Source organism: Lissotriton vulgaris, chromosome 2_1 (genome assembly GCF_964263255.1).
Source record: "Lissotriton vulgaris chromosome 2_1, aLisVul1.2, whole genome shotgun sequence".
Taxonomy (NCBI): Eukaryota; Metazoa; Chordata; class Amphibia; order Caudata; family Salamandridae; genus Lissotriton; species Lissotriton vulgaris.
In genome coordinates, this window is record NC_141687.1 from 941,271,339 (window position 1) to 941,293,697 (window position 22,359).

At 49.8% G+C, this 22,359-nt stretch overlaps 1 protein-coding gene across 3 annotated transcripts in view; it reads left to right on the forward strand.

Annotated features, from left to right (window-relative positions):
• CSF3R (colony stimulating factor 3 receptor) overlaps window positions 1–22,359 on the forward strand; it is a 186,887-nt gene that overhangs the window by 102,508 nt on the left and 62,020 nt on the right. For all 3 annotated transcript variants that reach the window (XM_086956461.1, XM_086956460.1, XM_086956459.1), the window contains exon 8: window positions 20,553–20,635. In XM_086956461.1, the coding sequence (XP_086812587.1) occupies window positions 20,553–20,635 (83 nt within the window). The remainder of the gene's footprint in view (window positions 1–20,552; window positions 20,636–22,359) is intronic.

Here is a 22,359-nt window from a genome sequence, read left to right on the forward strand (position 1 = left end):
ACCACAGAGTGATCCCTAAACCCTTCAGGCCATGTCTTCAAAGCCACCAGAATAGGGAATAGTTCGAGAAAAGCAATGTTACTCGTCAACCCGCACTCATGCCACCATAACGGCCATTTTTGAGCCGACCATTGTGTACCCAAAATGGCGCCGAAACCTATACTCCCCGCCGAATCTGTCCAAAGCCCCAACTCCTCGGAAGACACCGCTGGTTTGTTCCAGACAATTCGACCATTGAAATCCGCCAGAAATGCAATCCAAATGTGCATGTCCTGGCGAACCTCTGCCGAGAGTCTTGTGCGGTGATGTCCTTCCTTCAAGCCGACCATGGATTGTGCAATCGAGCGGGAAAAGGGGCGCGCCATCGGTATCACTCTTAGGGCAAAATTCAACTGACCCACCACCTGTTGTAATTGATGCAGGTTTACTTTCGTTGCACGAATACATGTCTCCAGGGATAACCTGAATTTTAACACTTTTTCCCTGGGTAATCGAAAACAACCTTCCACCGAGTCGAGCTCGATCCCCAGAAACTCGATCAAGGTCGAGGGACCCACAGTCTTACCTGGCGCCAATGGCACACCGAATTGATTAATCAGGACACAGAATTCATGTAAAGCCTGTCCACACTCAGAATCCCCGGCTGCCCCCAAAAACAGAAAGTCATCGAGATAGTGCATAACATGTTGAAAACCTGTCTTCCTTGTGAATACCCACTGCAGAAAACAACTGAACTTCTCGAAATAGGCACATGAAATCGAGCATCCCATTGGCATACATCTATCCATGTAATAGCGACCCTGAAACTGAAAACCAAGGAGACGCTGATCGTCTGGGTGTACCGGGAGCAACCGGAACGCTGACTCGATGTCCGATTTTGCCATCAGCGTCCCGGGCCCCAGGCGATTCAACATGGCAACGGCCTCATCAAAAGATGCGTACCGCACCGAACACACTTCCGGGTCTATCGCGTCATTCACGGAAAGACCACGTGGGGCTGACAAATTATGTATCAGCCGAAACTCACCCGGGTCCTTCTTGGAGACCACCCCTAGAGGAGAACAAACAAAGTTAGCAACCGGTGGCAGATCGAATGGACTGGCGACATGACCTCGAGTCACCTCTTTCCCAATCTTTACCTGCACCACCGCCGTGTGCTGTAAGACCGACATTTGATTCTTACAGTTTGGTACCCCCTGAAAATCCCCCACTGGGATGCGGAAACCATATGAAAACCCGTTCCGTAACACCCCAGCGGAAGCATGATCCGGGTATTCGCTGAGCCAAGGGATCATTGCCATGGTATCAATCGGGGTCGGTAAAGGCGCCCCTCGGACTATATTAGACCTGTTTGGCGCCTCCCTTACCACCGTTATCACCCGTTTTGGCTCTGCACATGGACTCAGGATGGGATGGCTGCCCGCACCCCCCACACTCATGTCTGAATTTGCATGACCCCTGGGGCCTAGTACATTTCCCTCTGTTAAAATTCCAACAGATCCCCCTTTTACCTGTGTTGCCACTCGGCTTCGAGTGGTACTCGTTACCTGCACCCGTCCGAAAGGGTGTCCCAGAGTTTTGGCGGGAAGATTCCCCCCGTTACTCCCTACCAATGGCACCTTCAACATCCCTGTACTCTCCATTTTTTGCCATGACACGGAGTCGTAACAATCCCAAGACAACAATGGGTTGTGTTCTTTAGCTTTTCTAAACAGATTGTCATAGCAGAACCACTGATTGCCCCCATATGCCACAGAATACTCCATAATACGCGACTGATAAATGGGTAACTCGGTCAACAACTCGGGCCTGCGCTCACCCATGATGGAAGTAAAGATGCCCCACGCTCTGCCCCAAGTACCAATGGTCTCGTCGACGCTTACCTGAAGTAGACCCCGCGCCTGTCGCCGAACTTGAGCCTGCTGTACTTCCAGCCGCCGGAACCTGCGGGGGAACAGAAGATGTTGCCTTCGCAGCCTCCCTAGATTCCCGCAGTTGCCTCATTACTGCCCGGGCGTCGTCAGCCGTGGCGCCCTCGCTATCGTTTCCCAACCACGCTGCCAATTGTGCCGCTAACTCGGGGGGCATATCCTCCCAGTTCACGGGGGTGACCACCACAGGGATTGGATTCCCCTCTTTCGGCACCGGGGTTGGCTCCTCCCGTGGGGTTTCGGGAACCGGGGTCTCTCCCCCAAGTGCTCCCCTTCTGGGCCTCTTGCTTTTTCCACCGGGGATTGTTCCCTGCAAAGGCCGTTTCGGTCCTCCCTCCCCGTCCTTAGCCTCAACCTTTTTCTTCAGATCGGCTATCTCCTTCATGAGCATGCGGAGCATCTCCTCGGTACCGACCCGCTTTCCGACTTTCTTGGGCATTCTCAGACGGGATATCTGTAAGACAAAAAGAAAGATTACAACGCTCAAAATTGACTCTTCGTTCCGTCTCGAGCTCACGTGCAGCGGGGAGGTGCAGCTTCAGAGCACAGGAACAAGAGGATGCTTTCTTGGCTTCCGCTCCTTTTATCCGTCTTCAGGGTGGGCGTGAACCCGCCCCCGCCTGCCTCCGAGGGCGTGGCCGGCCGCGTCGGTGTCTAGGCCAGCCCACTCTAGGGCGGGAAAACGGCGCGCCCCGGCTACGCCGCTTCGGGCATACCAGCCGAGACTCGCCTCCCGCCCAAGATGGCTTCCCGGGGGGATCGAGGTACTCCACCATACGTTCGGGGGGACCGAATGGTCGCCCCTTTCCAATACAGGTCTCTGCACCAGCCTTCGGACAGGTTGTCAATAGCTGGTAAAGTTCCAGCCTAGGCCTCAGGGTCCATCCTCACCTCAGTGCCCCCTATTTGTAATGCACCTTTGTGTCATTAGCTAGTGTGAATCCGGGCACTTTCTTGTTAAGCCTTGTAGTGCCAGATACACACCAATCAACCTTCACCTCACCCTTTCCAAACTCACCACAGACATAGGAAAGGCTACGGTGTAGAAGGTAGGGAGCTACGCACCTGCTTAAAGGCTCAATGGATTAGCAAGAGCGGATATAGGACCTATATAGACAGCTGGGGTAAGTAAAATGAACCTAAACATGTGTGTCTGTATGCACTTGTGTGAGCACATGGGTGCTTGCATGTGTGAGTAAAACTGACTGACAGGGAGTGACACAGGAAGTGAGTGAAAGCGAGTATGGGTGAGCCAGAGTGAGTGAAAATAATTGAGGCTGAGTAACTATGAGTGAGTACAAGAATAAATGCAAGTGAGTGCATTAGAATGAATGAATGGAAATCAATGAGAGGGAGCATGAGAGAGCGAAAGGGAGTGAAAGTGAAAGAACGTGAGAGAGAATGAGTATGTATAAGAATGAACCAGAGTGTGCAACAGTAAGTCTAACTGAGAGTGAGAAGGTATGAGTTAGAGTGAGCAAGAACAAGTGAAAATAAGTGAGAATGGGTGAGTGTAGGAATAAGTGCATGTGTGAGTGAGTGACAATGAATGAGTGAGTATGAGTCAATGAGAGTAATAGTGAGTACAGTGTAAGTGAGTGTGAATAAAGAGTGAGAACAAATAAAAGTGAGTGCAAGTGAGGAGTTTGGAGTGTGGGTGAGAGTGAGAGTGGAAGTGAGTGAGAATGAATGAGAAAGAGAGTAAGTGAGTGAGAATGAGTGAGACGGAATGAGTGAGAATTAGTAAGAGTCACTATGAGTGAGAGAGTGACTGTGAGTGAATGAATGTAAGTGAGCATTTGCGTTGTGGGTGAGTGGGTGTGTGTGTCATGCCTGCCAGTCTGCTAGTGATCCTGGCATAATGGATGTAACTCTTGGCTTTAAGAGGCACCAATGGCAAAATGCTGCTGCTTGCATACTAAAGGTAATTAATGGCATAACTGGCACATGTGACAAAATACTGGTACTGTAACAAAACAGGGGCTGCCCTAAGTCAATTAAACCACTGGGAACTAGGAGCAATTAATATGTATGAAGAGCAACGATTACATGTGGTAAAACAACCAAATGTTTGTAGAAACAATACAAATATGTATCTAATCACTGAAAACTATACAGTTAAGCATTCAATTAATAAAAAGAAAAGTCTCCAATTAATGAAAAAAAGAGAAGCACAAACTTTGTGGATGTTACATATTTACTACTATAAAAATGTCTGCAGTGCTTGTGGTGTTCACACAGTGATCAATAAAAAAGAGTACAGTATGTAAAAATAGCAAAGCATTAGAAACAGATCACAAAGCAATCAATGCCATTGCATGTACAGTACATTATAGAGTAATTGAATCAATCAATGAGACCCTTTACCTATTTTCACTACACTGGCTATCACCCCAAGGCATTGAAAGATGGATTATCTTTTTGCCATCTAAACTAGAAGCCAGAGGAAACCCTACAAAACTGGTAAAGAGATCCATGGAGAAGGCTTGGTTATTCTGCCAGAGAATGTCACTTATTGTCTAGAACAAGAAAGGAAACTAATGGTGTTGCATGTGTGTCAGAAAGTGCCTCTGTTGGCTAGCCCCCCACTTTGGGCCTGGTTTTGATGTATTTTCAAATGTAGTGCACAGGGTCCCTGCCAACCAGGTCCCCTGTGCCAGTGTTCTTTCCCTAAAACAACCCCCAATTGGTAAATCTGTCCCCTGTGAGTCCCCAGTAAATGGTACTATGAGTACCTAGGGCCTGAGAGCTGAGGAGGGTCCCTAGTGATTCTCCCTTACTGGGAACATGCCACTGCCCTTGCACCCTGCATGCCCCTGTGAGGGAGATAATGACAAAGTCGACATGGCAGCCAGCCTGGGTTCCATTCCGGCTATCACTGCTTGACAGCATAGGAAACTCACCCCTCTAGCAGGCCTCACACTCCTAAGGCAGGGTGCACTATAAGGAAGGGAGAGGGAATATCGGCCTGAGCAGATATGCCCCCACAATATTGGGCACCATTTCCTAATATTGTTAGTGCCAGTGAAGCCATAGAGAGTACACGGGCTGGGAACTCAACAACTTGAGTTCCACAGCACCATGATGGTTTCACTGAATACAGGAGTGTTTGGTACCAAACTACTTCTTTCAATAAATCCACACTGTTGCCAATGTAAGATTTATTGCACCATGTACCCAGTTGGTACCTCAGAGGTGTCTCCACTGAATCCCTGGGTAGAGAGCTTCTGTTCTCTGGGACTAGAAACAATGCACATCCTAGGCAGAGGTGTCATGCCTCCTCAGCCAGAATGGGCCACTCCTCATGAGGGGAGCTTCAAAGGCCTGCCGCCTTTGTTATGCGACTCCCAGCACCTGCTGCGAGCAGCAAGTGGAACCCCTGGTTTACATCCCCAATTTGGGCAGGAAAACCAGTGGGAAAATTAAAAAAATTTGAGGTGTGCTCCCCTCTGCCAACCCCACCACTAAGGTGGGGAATCAAGGTGAAGCACAACTTTCAGCCCGTGCCATCTTAAAGGCCATGGGAGGGTGGCATAATAGAGGGTGTTGTCACCCCAGGTAAGGTACCCACTTGCCCTACCTGCTCCCCTAAAACACTTCCTAATTTTAGTATTTAGGTGGCTCCCCCAGATCTGGCACATAGATTCGATGGACTAAAGAAGAAGGCGAAAGACGGATGCTGCTGAACCAGGAAGTGAACCGCTGCAGACAAACCCGGCAAGAACCCCGCCACCTGCAACCGGTTCGACCACTGGACCTACTGCTCTTCCAGAAACTCTACAAGGCCTCCAAGAAACCTGGGAGACCTTTCAACCTTCACCAAAGTGCCAATAATCTTATTTCAGACTAGAGGCTCTAGTTCTTGGCATTCCCTAGTACCAGAACCCTTGTGTCTACGTGACTCACTACTACCAAAGAATTCCTGAACCAGAGCGGTGAGGACCAACCCGTTCGTTGACACGACTCACTGTTACTGGAGAACTCCACAACCACCGTTGTAGAGGACCGGCACTTGTGCCTATGTGACTCTACCCAGTCAGAAGAACACCTCGCAGCATGACGGCCTCCACAACCTCGAGAGATTCTCTCAGCCTCACGACCTGAGCTGTGTACAGCCTGTGTTTGAGAGCCCTTACCCTCCTGCAAGTAACCCTGTAAGCCTCCTCCTACCCATCTTGCACTGCCCCCTGCCCCCGACTTCCATGTGATGGTCCGACGATGGCAGAACCCTACCATCTGAAATACAGCAGCCTGCCCCCGGCAACGGCAATGGTAACTATGTTGGAGGTCTGCTGAAAACCAACCCACTACATTACTCTCCGTGGACCGCATGAATAAATATCATTAACGTTATCAACTGCCTCAGTGTAGATACTGAATCCCGCTCCTTGTGGGTGACCCCAAGTACCCCACGACCGACACTGCCCAGAGTGTTGGCCTGAGAGACCCGCAGACTGGACTGGAACTGTAAGTGGTATACGTACCTGTTAGAACACGCAATTGTTTTCCTCCACAGGTGAATATTGAACTGCTATGAAATTTGCATTGTCAAACTTCTGAAACCTGAAAAGTAGTTTTCATGAGAACCGTACTTACCATAAGGGGAATACCTTGGTCTTAACAATAAAATATAAACAAAGTATACATTTCTTAAATTGATCTGGATCTCCTTCTTGGAGTCATGAGTTTATTATTGATCACTGTTATGCAATAAATGTCTTACACTCCTCTGCGTTAGGCCTTAGACCGCTTGCCAACACTACCACTAATAGAGCACTTTGGGTATTGCATTGAGCCCTGTAAACTTGTAGGGAATCCCAGGGCTGTGTGCACGGTCTTACCACCTAGTGGAAATATCATCTACAGAGCCAGCATCCTACAATGTGTGACCACATTTTGCACCATGAGTAATACAATTACTGAGACCATCAAAAAGAATTGGCCTCTGACCACCTCCAAGGTTATATCAAAAACCGCCTTTGTATTCTCATAGCACATTAGAATAGTTATCACATAATATACATTTTGCCACCTGGCACTAGGTAAGATATACAAGGGATTATGTACACCTGACAGGGCCAACTGGACCACTGTCAGCACCATCACAAAGTGAACTTAGTAAATGTAGGACATATCATAAACGTAGAACACAACCAGTAATCACTGGCAACTGCTGTACTCAGCATCATCCTGTAACATAAACCATATTGTGCACAGTATCACATTTAGGCGTGAATTACATTCTGCGCAAACTTCACCAGCATAAACACATTATTCAATCATCTCTTAAGTCTAAACGCATTAGACCCTAACCTCCTAAGCATAACTCACATTAGAGGTAAAACTCACAGTAGGAAATAACCTCACCAGCATAATCACATTATGCAAATAACTTCATACATATAGCACAGTTATAGGCATAAAACAGCGTGCATAAATCATAGTACCTGAATCACATTTCCTAGCACCACATAAATCACATTGGGGCCTGGCGCCCTACAAACTGTACAGTCCCCCTGGCCAACTGGCCTTCTCAAAGGGGCTCAAATGCCCTATGTCCCAAATGCCAGGGCTGCTGCTAAGGCAGCGGAATCCAAAGTGTGCCATCGCGCTGGGGCAAAAGAGTGCATCTCACTACTATCTCTCTCAAAGATGCCTCCAAAGAACTGTGGCCTAAATGTAGCAGATGGCCCTAATTGCCATGCAGCTGTGAATCAAGTGAAGGCCCTGGCATCCCTGTGCCCTCTCGACAATTGGGTGAAACGTTGCAGCTGCCTGTGCTGGTGCAGCGCAGCTGTGAATAGGCAAATAGGCCCTGACACAAGTGTGCCCTCTGGCCTCACTGGGGCTCTCCACATACATGTCCCCATTGTTGCAGTTTCCCACTGCCACGCGGGACAACTGTAAAAAAGGCCACATGGGGGGAGCACGGGCCTCTCTGGGCCCTTTAACAATAATTATGCCCCTCGTTGTAGTCACGCGGGCTCTCAAACGAAAAGTACCCAACGTTGGAGCGGCCCGCAATGGTGGGCCCGCTTAGAAAAAGAGGCACGGTGCCTTCACTGGGTCCACACCGCACATCTCTAGCCCCCACTCACTGGGACTCGCTGGGTGGTTTCACGCGCTCTCCTCTGGTCTCCTCTTGCGGCGCGGGGCTTCCCTCGCTCACGGGAGCCCCGCCGATCAGCTACCTCTCCTCACTTCACCCGGGCCCCCTCCTGGGACCCGGGACTTGGATGTAGAGCCCGTAAGGCTCCAGACTTCCTCCTGAGCATGTCCCAGTGTGGGGTGGGCTCCCGCCTGGGTCTTCAAACGCGGCGCTTCGCTTCAAGCCTCACTGCTCTTCTGCTTCCGTTTGCCAGGCCCCACCCACAACTAGGCAGGCCACGGATCACGGTTTATTTTCTCTTCGTGGCGGCAATGAGGGGCAGGCTCCCTCTTAAGCAGACATATGCGGGTGGGCACCCACCATTCAAATACATGCATAAGCTGGGTGGGCACCCGCAATTAAGATCAGATAAGCGGGGTGGGCACCCGCCGTTTCCAACATCACTAAGGAATCCTTCACGTCGGGATTACCTCTCAAAGGGCAAAAACCCAGCACAGCGCTCACAAGGCGCTATGAGCACAAGAAGTCCTGGAGGTCCTTCGGGAATCAAGGGGGCAATGCTGGGCCCAGGGAGGCAGCCTCCTGGCAGGTCCTCCTGGGCCCCAGCAGCAGCACTCCCCCACAGGTTTAGGAAAAGGTATAGAAAATGCTCATGGGGTCAAAGCCCCTGTATATATATCTTTGTCTGTAGTGCAGGGCATTGGGGAACCAGATGCTACTGGTTTGGGGGGAATTGGAGCACTTTATTTTGCAAGTTACTCTTCCCCTTTGTCAGGTGGGGGCTAGGTGATCAGACACACCACAGAGGGTGGAGCCAGCATTCACTAGGGCAGGCACCATCCTATTCAGAGGCAGGGGATTACCCCTCTCACTATTCCCAGCCCAGATGTCCTATTCAGCCCAGCGCCGACTCACCCTGCCCCTCCTGCAGCCACACACACCTCCCAGCCCCTGTCACTCACAAGCCAGACATGCAATTCACATCAGGCAGGCAGACACATAACACAGAGAAATGCCCACTTCTAAAAGTGGCATTTCTCCAACAGTCATAATAAATCTGTGCACACCATTGCGCAGCATTTATTCTCACAATTTCATACATACTAAAGTCGACCACGCTGCTCCTCCCATTCAGGAATTACCACTGACACACCTAGTCAGGGAATTCCTAATGCATTTCTATGGGAGGGCAGGCCAACCTTATCAAATGTACATAGAGAGCGCACGCACTTTACACTGGACCACAGTGCTAAAGTGCCCAGAGGCCTAAAACCACCAACACCATGTCAGAACTTAAGGCAAAAAGTTTTGGGCGGAACCTGCCAAAAAGAGCCAAGTCCAACAGATCTACACCTGCATTCCATCTCCAAGGAAACATGCAGATAGTGGTACTTATTTTGGTCAAGACCGCATTGTCAGGCCCTTTCGGTGTGGAAGTTGTTTGATGTGCAAATATACAAAAAACTTTAAGGAGTTCTCACATGATGATATTATTTGTTTCTAAATAACTGGTACTAGCATGCTAGAGGTTATCCTCTGCACATGGGACACCCATGGCAATATGCTGGTTCTAGCATACTGGATGTGATTCTTGCCTTTTGTGACACGTGGCAAAATACCAGTGCCAGCATGTTGGATGTAATTCTTAGCATAACAGAAGATAACTAAGGCATATCGGGGGAGGGTGTGCAACTATGAAAAAATGCAAGCCCTAACATACTAGATGTATTTTTTGACAATGGTAGAGGTAGTTTTTGACTGTCTACACTAAATATGGAGTACTATGTATAAGGTTGCTTTTTTCTATAGCTAATATCCTCTGATTGCTTGCTATCTCAGAAAGCATTCTCCCCTTTTTCTAAAACCCTGCATGAAAAATTGATCTTGACTAAGCATGTGCGAATTTGTGGATTTTTTTATTATTTTTGCGAGTTCGTGGGTGTTCGAGGGGCACTTTGCGTGTTCGCAAGGCGCTTTGCGTTTTCACTGGGTTTTTTTTGCCTGGTTAATCACTGCCAACCTCTCGTTTTTTATGCCCATCTGCCCTCTGTACCACTCGTTTCTGTGCCCTTCTGCCCTCTGCCCCACTCATTTTTTGTCCCCTTCTGCCCTCTGTCCCACTTTTGTGCCCTTCTGCCCTCAGCCCCACTTAGAATGGCGCCGGCAAGCTGCCAGCGCCATTCTAAAATAGCTAAAATTAGCTTCAACAGGAAGCACTAATAGATAAAGTAAAGCAGGTGCTCGAGTTGAAGGTCAAATTAAGTTACACAATCATTATCACCCCAAGTTTGGGGTGATTAATGATTGTGTAACTGAATTTGAGCAGCACCTGCTTTACTTTATCTATTAGAGCTTCCTGTTGAAGCTGACTTTTGTAACTATTTTAGAATGGCTCTGGCAGCTTGCCGTCGCCATTCTAAAAGAGTTACAAAAGTCAGCTTGAACTTTTGACACAATCCGTTCCGCTCGTGGATTTTGCGGGAAATTCGTGAATCTCGCAGATTGCGAATTTACCGAATATCCGCAAAATCCGCGAGCGGAACGTATTTTCCGCCCATGCTTAATCTTGACTTACTTCTGCTTAATTGGGCACCTTTCTTTTTCAGTCATCCTCTTCTTACATTCCATCCTCTGCCTGCCTATTATTTCTGAATATAACTTCATCTCACTCTCATGCCTGTCTGTCTTAATCTCTTTTATTGTAATTCTGCAATTGGCTGACACCTGATTTCATAGATTACAACCTCTCCTCTTTAAAACCCTATCCCTGTAAACTAACATTATCTAATCTCCTCTAGTCAATAAATCTCACCAACCATTCACCTGAAACCACAAGGCCCCCACTAAAGATGACACCTAATTGGTATCAATATAATCTATCACAAAGTAACAAGAGTAAATGCATGCAATTTTTCATGAGAGCTCGACTAATCGCAGTAACCACTGGATTAACCACTGACTTTGGTTCCAGAGAAGCACGCTGATTGCCATAAAGCTCTTCAAAGCCTCGTCTGGAGTGGAAAGCGCTCTATAAATACAACAACAATAAAGGTTTCCCATGGTGCATGGACGTCACCGAAAGCAAAAGTTTGGCACTGGCATAGTTTAGGCAATTCTTGGCATTAGGAGGTAACCAGGATAAAATGGTGGGCTAGGCAAAATGGAGGTTGTTACTGACGGGCCATCCTTAGCAGATTTAGAAATAATGGGGTTAACCTATGTGGAAGATGAGTCTTCATTTTCTTGTTCTCCATGAAAATACCTGAGTACTTACTGACTATGCCTTCAGAGCCTATAGCCTGTTTTTAAGTCTATGTAAAAGAGATGCTTTAAAATGCATTAATTGACCACATTTGTTCTACGTTTTCTCATGAGGTGAAATCACTGAGACCTTCTAGAAGGGGGTTCACTTAGCTCACTCTCTGGAATTTGGGGCAAGGGTTTGCAATATTTCTTCATTGTTCAACCCCACTTAATTCCGATGATGTTTTTACAGGAAGGTAAATGCAGGGGGGCTGTTTGGGGTGTTACACCCCCCTTTATAAATGTATTTTCCGATGAATATTTGGGTACAGGTGCTTTCAGTTGGGCATGGTGAGGTGTTTGTAGGATTTCACCTGTGATTTTCGCATTAACACAGACAAAAACATTCAGGTACCCTCTCTCATCTCTGTTTTGAAAGCAGTAAATATTTATTTTTCAAAGTATTGTGTTTCTGTCGTTTAGAACTCCTATTAATCCGTATTCCTCTCCCTTCCCACTGCCTCTTAAGCCTCAATCATGCGCCCTGCTTGTCATACAATGTGCCTCAATTATGAAAGCCTTGCGCAACCGGTGCGTCACTTTTTCCCATGTTAAAAGTGACGCACCGGCGGCGCAAGGCCTTCATAAATAAGGCCCAATGCCCGGTTACTCACCGGTAATAACCATTGCTCCGAGTCCTGGTCTCCCCGTTTCATTCCTGATACATGAGCAGCTAGTCTGCTCCACAGAAACCCCTACCTAGCTGAGCTGTTTGCACTTCCCCCTAGGATGACGTCACCATCACGTGACTATAAAGGGGGAAGTGCATCCATTAATCATCCTGAAAATACCAAAGAAAACCAGAACGAAAAAACAAACAATCACCCAAAGAAAAACCCAAACCAGGGAGGGAGGGAAGGGCACAGGAATGGGACGGGGAGACCAGGACTCGGAGCAATGGTTATTACCGGTGAGTAACCGGGCATTACCTCCTCGTCCTGGTCTCCCCGTCCCATTCCTGATACATGAGCCCATACCCAAGCACATGGTGATTGTAAGAAAAAAACAGACCAGAAGAATGTCAGAAAAACAGGTCCATTTTAATCAAAGCAAACAGTACCAAATTACAAATCAAGTACTGCAGACAGGACACTAGTCCCAAAAGCAGCGGAGGCCGCCATCCCCAACACCCGACGATAATGGGCAACAAAAGTGTGGGGAGAAGCCCACGTAGCAGCATTGCAAATGTCACGCAAAGAGGCACCCTTGAACATGGCCCAGGAGGATGAAACGCCCCGAGTCGACCGACCCTGAACAGAAGAAGGCAGGGGACATTGGACCGAAACACAAGCGGAAACCACAGCGCCCTTGACCCAATGAGACAAGGTGGACAAAGAAGGGCGAAGCCCCAGACCCGACAGGCCGTAGGAGACGAACAGGGAATCAACCATACGGAAACCAGCCGTACGCTCCAAGTAGATGTGGAGAGCCCACAACACATCCAAAGAATGGAGTAGCTCCTCCTCAGGAGAGGCAGGAGCCGGAAAAAACACAGGGAGAACAACATCCTCCTGACAGTGAAAAGTTGAAACCACCTTGGGGAAAAAAAAACTGACACGGACGAGAACGACCTTGCCAGCGCAGAAGCGCAAGAAGGGGGGGAAGCCATCAGCGCACCAATCTCACCAACCCTACGCCCAGAGGAAATGGCCACCAGGAAGACAACTTTGGCAGAAAGGAATTTCAGGGCCACGGAGTCCAAAGGCTCAAACGGGGGACCCGTCAAAGCCCGTAGAACCAAGGGTAGATCCCAAGGAGGCACAGGGGAACGGGAGACAGGACGTTGAAGCAAGAAACTCCTCAGAAGGCGAGCCACCAACGGGGAGACAGAAGAAACAGAGGAACCCCGAAAGGCAAGAACGGCAGCCCACTGCGCCCGCAGGGAAGAAACCGCCAGACCCAAGACAAAACCATCCCGTAAGAAGTCCAACACCCGCACGGCCTCACAGGAGGCAGGAGAGAGATCCCTCCCAAGACACCAGGAGGAAAAATTCATCCAGTGACGGGCATAAGACGTCAAGGTGGAAGGATGCCGGGAAAGCTGAAGACACCGGGCAACCTCTAACGAGCAACCCAGACCCAGCAAACACAACCTCTCAAGTGCCACACCCCCAGCCGGAGGCGACGCAGGGAGGCAAGACTGAGAAGAGGAGCCCGCAGGGGGGAGGGAGACAGGGGAAACCTCCAATGAGGGCAAACCGCAAAAGTCAGCATAAGGGGAAACCAAGACTGCCGAGACCACTCTGGAACCACCAGGAGAACCACCGCCCGATCCAAACAAATCTTCCGGAGGACCCTCGGAATCAATGCAAACGGAGGGAAGGCAAACAGCAGACCCCCGACCAAGGAATCAAGAAAGCATTGGTCGCCCAAGCCAATGGAGACGGAATGACGCAGCAAAACAGAGGAAGAAGGGCGGAATCCTCCGAGGCAAAAAGATCCAGCCAAGGAAGGCGGAAACGGAGGACAATCTGTCCGAACAGAACCGGGGACAGACAGAGGGACACCGAGGAGGGGAACACCCTGCTCAAAGTATCCGCAGGCCCATTCTCCTTCCCCGGAAGAAAGACCGCCGTCAGAGACAACAGAATCGACTCGGCCCAAAGGCCGAACTCCCTGGACAGGAGAAAGAGAGAATGACACATGCCCCCCAGGTGATTCACATAGGAGCGAACCACCTGATTGTCGGTCTGCACAGAGACCGCCCGACCCCGAAGGTGAGGTGCGAACCAAAGGAGAGCCAGTCAGACTGCCCTCAACTCCTTCCAGGTCGAGGACTGGAGGGACTCGAAATGGGACCACCGACCCTGACCCTTGGAAGAACCCAAAACAGACCCCCAACCCAAAGCACTCGCATCCGTGGACAACACGACCACAGACTGAGGGGGAAGGAGATCGAACCCCCCGGAGAGGGAGAGAGGAGACAACCACCACTGTAAAACCGCCCGAAGCCCCAGAGTGACAGGGATCAGAGTCCCGTAGTCCAAGGAGGCGGGATCCCAAAGGGACAGGACATGATGCAACAGGGGGTACAGACGCAGCCCGGCCCAAGGAGGGAGATGCAGAGCGGACGCCAACTCCCCCAGACACCACAACCAGAGAAGGGCAGACACCCGGGACTGGGAAAGAAGCCAGGAAAGGAGATGAAACAAAATCAACCGGCGCCCCTGGGAGAGGAACACCATGCCCCGGTCCATCCGGAAGAGAGTCCCCAGGAACAACAGGGACAGAGAGGGCGCCAGGGAGGACCACCGGTGGCTGAGAATGAACCCAGCAGAAGACACACCCGGGCCACAACCGACAGAGCCAGAGGGGCCAGGAGCAAGGCGAAAACCCTGGGTGCTGAAGACAGGCCGAAAGGCAGCACACAGAACTGAGAGCGAAGGGTCCCCACAGCAAAACGCAGAAAACGCTGGCCAACCGGATGGACAGGAACTTGCAGATATGCATCCCTCAGAACCAGGGACAGCAGGAAGCCACCCGGAAGGACCAGAGGCAGGACGGACCGGAGGGACACCATCCAGAATGGACGACGGAGGACGAAGCAAATGACCCACTTCAGATCCAGAACAGGACGAAGAACCGAAGTGCACCTCCTGGAAACCAGAAAGAGGATTGAGTAGTAACCCAAGCCCCACCCCAGCGGAGAAACCCACACAACAGCCCCTTCACCAACAGGAGTCGCACACCTGCCAACAAACAACTCTACGCAGAGGAAGACGGGGTAGGGGAGTCTGTACAAAACCCGGAGGAGAAGGAGAGGAAAACTCTAACCGGCAACCCTCCGAAACAGTCCGAACCGCCCAGGCAACCGGAACCGATAACCACTGGGCGCGGAAGGATTGGAGGCGACCACCAACCGGCAAAGGCAGACAGTCACCGAGAAGAGGAGGAAGCGGGGGTGGCAACACCGGCAGCGGAGCGGGGCTTGGCACTTCCAGGGGCCCCCAGGCCACGATCCCAGCCCGAAAGGACGCCCAAAACGTGACGGAAACCAAACCCACGACCCCGAGAAGGAGGGCGGACCGGAGCCAAGAGCCTGCGGATCCCAGCAGACCGATCGACCATACCCTCCAGCTGAGGACCGAACACCCTGGAGCCCACAAAGGGAAACAAAAGGAGGACCGACACCAGGGAAGAATCCCCCTACCAGGAATGCATCCAAAAACGACGACTGGCAACGATGGAAGCGCCAGAAGCAGTCCGACAGGTAATGCACAGGTAATGCACCTGCAACTCCATCAGAGACAAAAGAGGCGCGGTAACCTCGCCGACATTTCAGCAAAACTGACAGGGACAGGAAATCCATAAGGAGCGACTGAACCACATAGGAAGAATACGAATCCGCCCGGACAGAAACTATAGAAGCAGCATAGGAATGCCACCTAGCCCCATCAACACGCATATCCATAGCGTCCGCAGGAAGGGCGTACATAGAAACTACTAAACCCTGAGAGGAAAGGCCAGCCATCAAATCCACAACCTGCACAGCCTGAGGGAACTCAGTAGCAAAAACCCCCAAGAAGGCAATGCCGGGACAGGAAATGAGGAAAAGAAGACATGACCACCTCCTTCCAAACGCGAGACAGCACATAGCGTACCGCCCGAGCAAAGGAAAAAAGTCAGGAGCAGGCAGGACACACTGCGTAAAAAAGACAGTCTCCGCCGGAGGAGAAAAAGCCCAAATAGGACCGCACATGGGTGAACAGTCCAGCGAGCTCAGCACCCTGAACAAACCACGTACACCCCCCTCATCAACAGGACCATTGACATCCTCAGCAGCAGCCTGCGGAATCAAAGAGACACAAGGCACCCTGGGAGGAGGTCCAGCCGCGACCCAAGCCAGGAAAGCAGCAGCCACAGGCACATCAATAAGGAGGCGCAGGGCAACAAGAGGGGTAGCAGAGGAAGAAGCCCCTGAATCCACGACAGCAACCAGTCCAGGCTCAAACACTAAAAGCAGGCAGAAGCAAGGACCAAATTGCAGCCAGGAAGGACCACATTCAAAGGACGCAAAGTCCCGAGGACCTGTACTCACACGAGTGCAGGAAAAAAGAGGCCAGAATAATAAAAACCCAGCCAAACCCGCCCCCCCCCAAAAGCACAGGAAATCCAGTGCACCTCAACCTCCACAAGCAGAAACCCCCGCCCGCTAAAGCAGGGCCTATCGGGGACTGCCAACACCAAGGAAACAGCCGCTGAAGCAGGCCCAGCAAACAAGGTGAGCGAGGATAGGCAGAAACGGCCGCTAACGCGAGCCGCGCATTTAAAAGCACAGACCACCGGCAAAGAAATACCAGGCAGCGCAGGGGGGGGGGGGGGGGGAATAGCAAAAAAGACACAAAGGGCGGCCGCTAAAGCAGGCCACCGAAAAACAACAGAAAAGCCAAAAGAAACTTACCCACAAGAAGGCAAACCTCCAGCACAGCCAGGTAACAGGCAACTGCGTACGCAGAAAAAAAAGAACAGGTTGATTAATGGATGCACTTCCCCCTTTATAGTCACGTGATGGTGACGTCATCCTAGGGGGAAGTGCAAACAGCTCAGCTAGGTAGGGGTTTCTGTGGAGCAGACTAGCTGCTCATGTATCAGGAATGGGACGGGGAGACCAGGACGAGGAGGTAATGTATTTTAGCTTATATTACAGCGCGATGGTCGGGAAATCAGATGCTCACACCCTCCCAGTCCTACTGACCGAGCTACGCTCCTGGGGCCTTATTTATGAAGGCCTTGCGCCGCCGATGCGTCACTTTTAACATGGGAAAAAGTGACGCACCAGTGGCGCAAGGCCTTCATAAATAAGGCCCCTGATTTCTTAATTATCATCTGTGTGAAAGCCAGCACCTGCCTGCGAGCTTTCTGTTTCTTGCCTTTCTCTCTAAGCGTGCCTCCTGCTAAACGCTGCACTGTTTTCTGACAGCGCACAGGCACTATACCGCGGAGTGACACATGAGACAATATTCTGCATCTAGGCCTGAGCCTCCGTCCCCTACCACCTGTGGGTCTGTGGTGTATGTATTTTTTTCTACTGAAAGAAGAGGCCTCTCTCTCTCTCTCTCTCTCTCTCCCTCCTCGCAAGGCAGGAAGAGAACCTCATCCCCCAAAACGACACTCTGAAAAGCGGTATTTCAAAACATAACGGCCTGAGGCAATGTTGGCAAGTATCGGATGTGGAAAGGCCGTGCTTCCCTCGAGGTGTGCGGTGCACTGGGAGGGGTCGGGGCAAGAGGAAACACGGCTACAGGCCGCGTTACTGGTAGGGTCGAGTCCTGGATCTGATCTGATGCAGTCTGCAGGCCGACCGACAGTAGGATTGTTGCATAGTCCTTTAACAGTGACATGTATGTGTGATGTGAATTTAAATATACATATATATGTTTAAATAATATATATCTTTAGAAAATAAATGAGGTCGTGGTGGCAGGGTTCCCGCCTTAAATTTTAAAAAATAGCCACTGAAATTTGTGAAATGGTTGAATAATGGTGCATGTTGGAAGGTAGAGGTGGGTGAGCTCTGAAAGTGCGTGCCTGGCTCGAGTCTGAAGCTTGGCTCTGGCTTAGCTCGAGGTCCAGTTTGAACCTCGGGCTCATAGCGAGCCGAGCTTTCATGCGACTTCTGTCCGCCTTCCTCCCTCTAACAAGGATATGCATTTACAGTCAGATCTCCAGCTCGGAACTTGTGAGACAGATTTGAGTCTCAGCTTCGGCTCACAGTCTGTGATTTTGGGCAAATCACTTAATATCCCCATGCCTATAAACAGTCCATGTGACCTTGTGAAATAAAACTGATGCTGATGTAAAGTACCCCAAAACCTGCGGTTCGAGGTCACAATATGTTTTTAAATTTTTTTAAATGTACATAAATGAAGCCTTATAATAAGGAAAGACAGATACCTTTTACCAGCTGATTTGTACTAACTACAACCAGAAATCTTGGATACATCGCAGCTTCCCCATACAAATTGTATGATATTGGGCAAAAGTTTCCTTTCACCAAAAGTCTGTTTCTTCATGTCGGTGCATGAAAGCACTTTCAAATATGTACGTTCAGAATAACTAGTTCTCAGTGCTGTGCTATAATGTGCCCTATTAATGTCAAAGTTTCCAAATATTAAAGAAATAAACATTTTTGAATTTTGAAGAGACTTTATCATATTTTACGTGGTTTGTTGTATGATTTTCATAGCAAACATATTCAAGACTCGGCTTGTGCATGGGCACTTAGGGGTCGATTAGGATGGCGGACGGACAAAGTCCGTCTGCCATCCTGTCTGAGGCTGGTACCGTCCGCCACAAGGGCGGAGGAACCGTGCCCCCAATTAGGATGCACCCGCAACAGTGGCGGGTGCATCCCGCATCTTTAACATTGCGGTGGACGGTGCTTAAAGCACCGCCCGCCGCAATGCTAAAAAGGCATGCTGTGCGTTTTAAAGCACAACATGACAGGCACCGCGCGGTGCCTGCCATGTTGTACTTGGAAACGCAGGGGGGTACCATAGGTACCCCCCATGTGCACCCCCTCACCCCCCCTTCACCCTGGGGGTCCGCAGCGGGCCCCCAAAGCAAAGACCGTATGCCTTTCCGTGGCGGCATTGCCGCCACGGAAAAGCATACCCCACAGCCCATCCTAATATGGCTGGCAGTGTCTGATAGACACCGCCACCATATTAGAGCTTTTCCGCCACGGTCTCAAGCCGACCGCGGCGGAAAAGCGGCGGACGGGGTTTCTGACCGCCGTGGTCCCCCCCGCCATTGTAATATGGCGGGGGGGGGAAATTGAGAGCAGACGGGCACGGATGGTGGACGGATCGCCACCGCCTGCATGGCAGTGGTGATCCGTCTGCCATCCTAATCGGCCCCTTTGATCGGAGCCAGGGGATCGGAGCCAGATCCCTGGCTCGGCTATGGCTCTCCCTTAAGTTGTTGGCTCGCTTACCTCTATTGGACAGTCACATCAAGTCTCCAATGTTAATCATCTAAAGCAAGGCGTAATAATCATTAGTGCAGCAGGTGCAGTAGCACCTGGGTCCATGCTTGTGAGAGCCCCACAGCACACTAAATGTGACTGTCTCTTACTGTATAACAAGGGGACAGAGGGCCATTCTCTTTGCATGTGCTAGTGCAGAAGGCACCTAGCTGCGGCACCTTTACTAAGTCCATGTGTTTTAAGCTACCTCACACTGCCCACGTGTATCAGAATCCTTCCTCCGTACCACTGCCCTGAGCTCATCACCTTATACATCCAAGTTCCATGACCACCTCACACTGCACATCCATGATCGGTTCCAAGGTCCTACACATCCTTTGTTCACGTGCATCCACAGGCCCCAGTCCTAGCAACTCATAACCATGGTGTCTCAAGCCTGCTCAGGTGGTTAAAGGCACACACCCTGACAAAGACTGATGAGACCTAGACTCCACGCCACAACACCTGAGGGAGTAGAAGAAGCCATGTCAGGCTCCCCAGCAGGAAGGAACGGTGGAAATGTTATGCTCTCAGTTATCTCACCAACCCCTGAACAGCCACGCTCTCTGGACACCTTATCCAGTAGTGATGAAGAAAATGGTAGGCTGAGGCCGGGCTAGTTGTTTACTTAATTTTTTTCCAGCTAACGTTTCTTTAACCCCTGCGCCGCGCAGAAATTCCGCTGTGGTGCAAGTGGTGGCGGGACTGGGCGTGGCGCTCGGGTACTGGGGTCGGCTCCCGGCCACCATAAATCACGGTGGGCATGTGCTCATGACGGCCGGGAGCTGTCCGAACTCCGCACACTGATTAATTCTCCTGCACAGGTGGGGAACTAGGTGTGCGTGGGCAGAGCAGCAACGCTCGGACTGCTCCCGGCCATCATGAGCACACGACTACTGTGACTCATGGCGGTCGGGAGCCGTCCTGAGCATGGAAGGTGCTAGACTACAACCAGCGGGCCGAGTACAGGACACAGTTCTAAGACATGTGCGATGTGCCAGAGTGGAGAGCTGAGAAGATATCAATCCGCAAAATAGCTAATCTCCATCCCTCTCCACTAACCACTTGTGAGGTTAGGTTAGCTTAGGCATCTCTGGACCACAAATCACAACCCGCCTGTAGACCACACCCCTTACCCTGCAGCATTGGGTTCTTCCACCTGTGCAATGGGCTAATCCATGGCCACTCCTGCTTGCTTTATTGCTCACAAGAGACTCAGGGAGAAATCTTTCCTGTGTTTCAGCTCCGGTGGGAAAATTAGATGTCTGGTGGAAATCGAAAGGCCTGGACTCAGAGAGGAACCTGGAGGTGCAGCTTTTGTGGAAGGTAATCTGGTCGCACGGAATTGATAAACTGTGTCATAACATCTTATTATTCTATATCCGGCCATGGTATGCAAGGCAACGTTAGCTTACGTTATTTTTCATTATGATAATATATGCCCCAGTGATGTACAGAGGTTAACTCATGCTCTGCATTCAAATACTTACCCATTTTATGTCACCTATATTATTTTCTGCTATGTCACTCTCTAGTACAGTATAACAAGAAAGCTTTACTGTGCTCTGTTATGCCTGACTATGCACTCGTCAACTATGCATCGCCTTTCCAACTTAAGGTGTATGATGCTGTGGCATGTTGTGTTTTACTTAGGACTCCCAGTTTTATGGTATTTATGTTTTTTAATATCACCGTCTGTATTTGCTAATGTTATCTGTATTTATCGTTATTTATTTTGGGTTTGGTGAAAAAATGAAGTTGAAACTAGTATATTTCCACATTTGAAAAACCGATATATGTGCATGCATGCTTGAACGCCTAATATGTTTCAATGATGTGAACACCCACAGATGATAAATCACTGTACTAATATGAAAACATGAACAAACAGTTTTTAGGGTTGTGCATATCTACTCCTATTCTAAAATGCCTTTCTTTTTATAATCCCTTACCTGTTAAGCTGCACAGCTATTGGCCTGGCAGTCATGGCTGACAGCATGTAGAATCACTCAAAAAAGAATCCAATTACCATTTTTTCTCACATCTATAAATAAATACAGAGAGGAAAGTAAATGGTTTTCTGTCTGTATTCATCTGTAAAAATCAGTAAAAACGGAAAACAGGGAGCCTTAGTTATACTGTGTCACGTTGTGTTATGCTGTGCCATGTTGTGCCAGGCAGGGCTATTCTAGATATTTTAAGGCTCACATTGACATTGTGACCGCTTTTGGTCTTGACAGAAGTTTCGAGAAAGGATGAGGACACAGTTGTGTTTTGCTGCACTCAAGATCTTCGACAGTTTTACTCTCCCGAGATGAATAAAAAGCTTTGAAAACATTGTTAATGTTAATGTTAATGTTAATGTTATGAGTGACTTATATAGCGCTCGGCTACTCCGAGGAGTGTCCCGGCACTTTCTCACCCACAGCATACTACAAAGGGCAGGCAAAAAGAAGAAAAAGGGCAAACAGATTACTGTCCATAAAGCCACGTCTTCAGACCCTTTCTGAAGGCTAGAAGATTAGAGGTACTGCGGAGTGACAGAGGAAGGGTATTCCACAGCTGGGGCGCCAGACGTTTAAAAGAACGTCCCTCCACCCTTGCTTTCCGAACAGCAGGGACAACGGCAAGGCCAAGAGATTCCGATCTTAAGGATCTTGATGGTTTATAGAAAGCAAGACGTTTTTGAATATATTCAGCTCCCACAGCATGGAGTGCCTTATGAGCCAGCGTAAGTGCTTTAAAAACAATCCGCTTCCGAATAGGCAGCCAATGTAGGGAGTGTAAAAGATCCGAGGCGCTCGCACGGTGGTGTAGGCCAAAGATGGCCCGTGCCGCAGAGTTTTGGACCACCTGGAGTCTTTGAAGTAAGTATTCGGGAAGACCTAGGTATAAGACATTCGAATAATCCAGCCTTGATCCAATAAGGGCCTGGACCGTAGTCTTCCTATGCGCCAAAGGGAGCAGGGGAAGGAACTTACGCAACATTTTGAGGATGCCATAGCATATGCCAGTTAGTCCAAGGATCTGGGACTTAAGCGTCAAGCCAT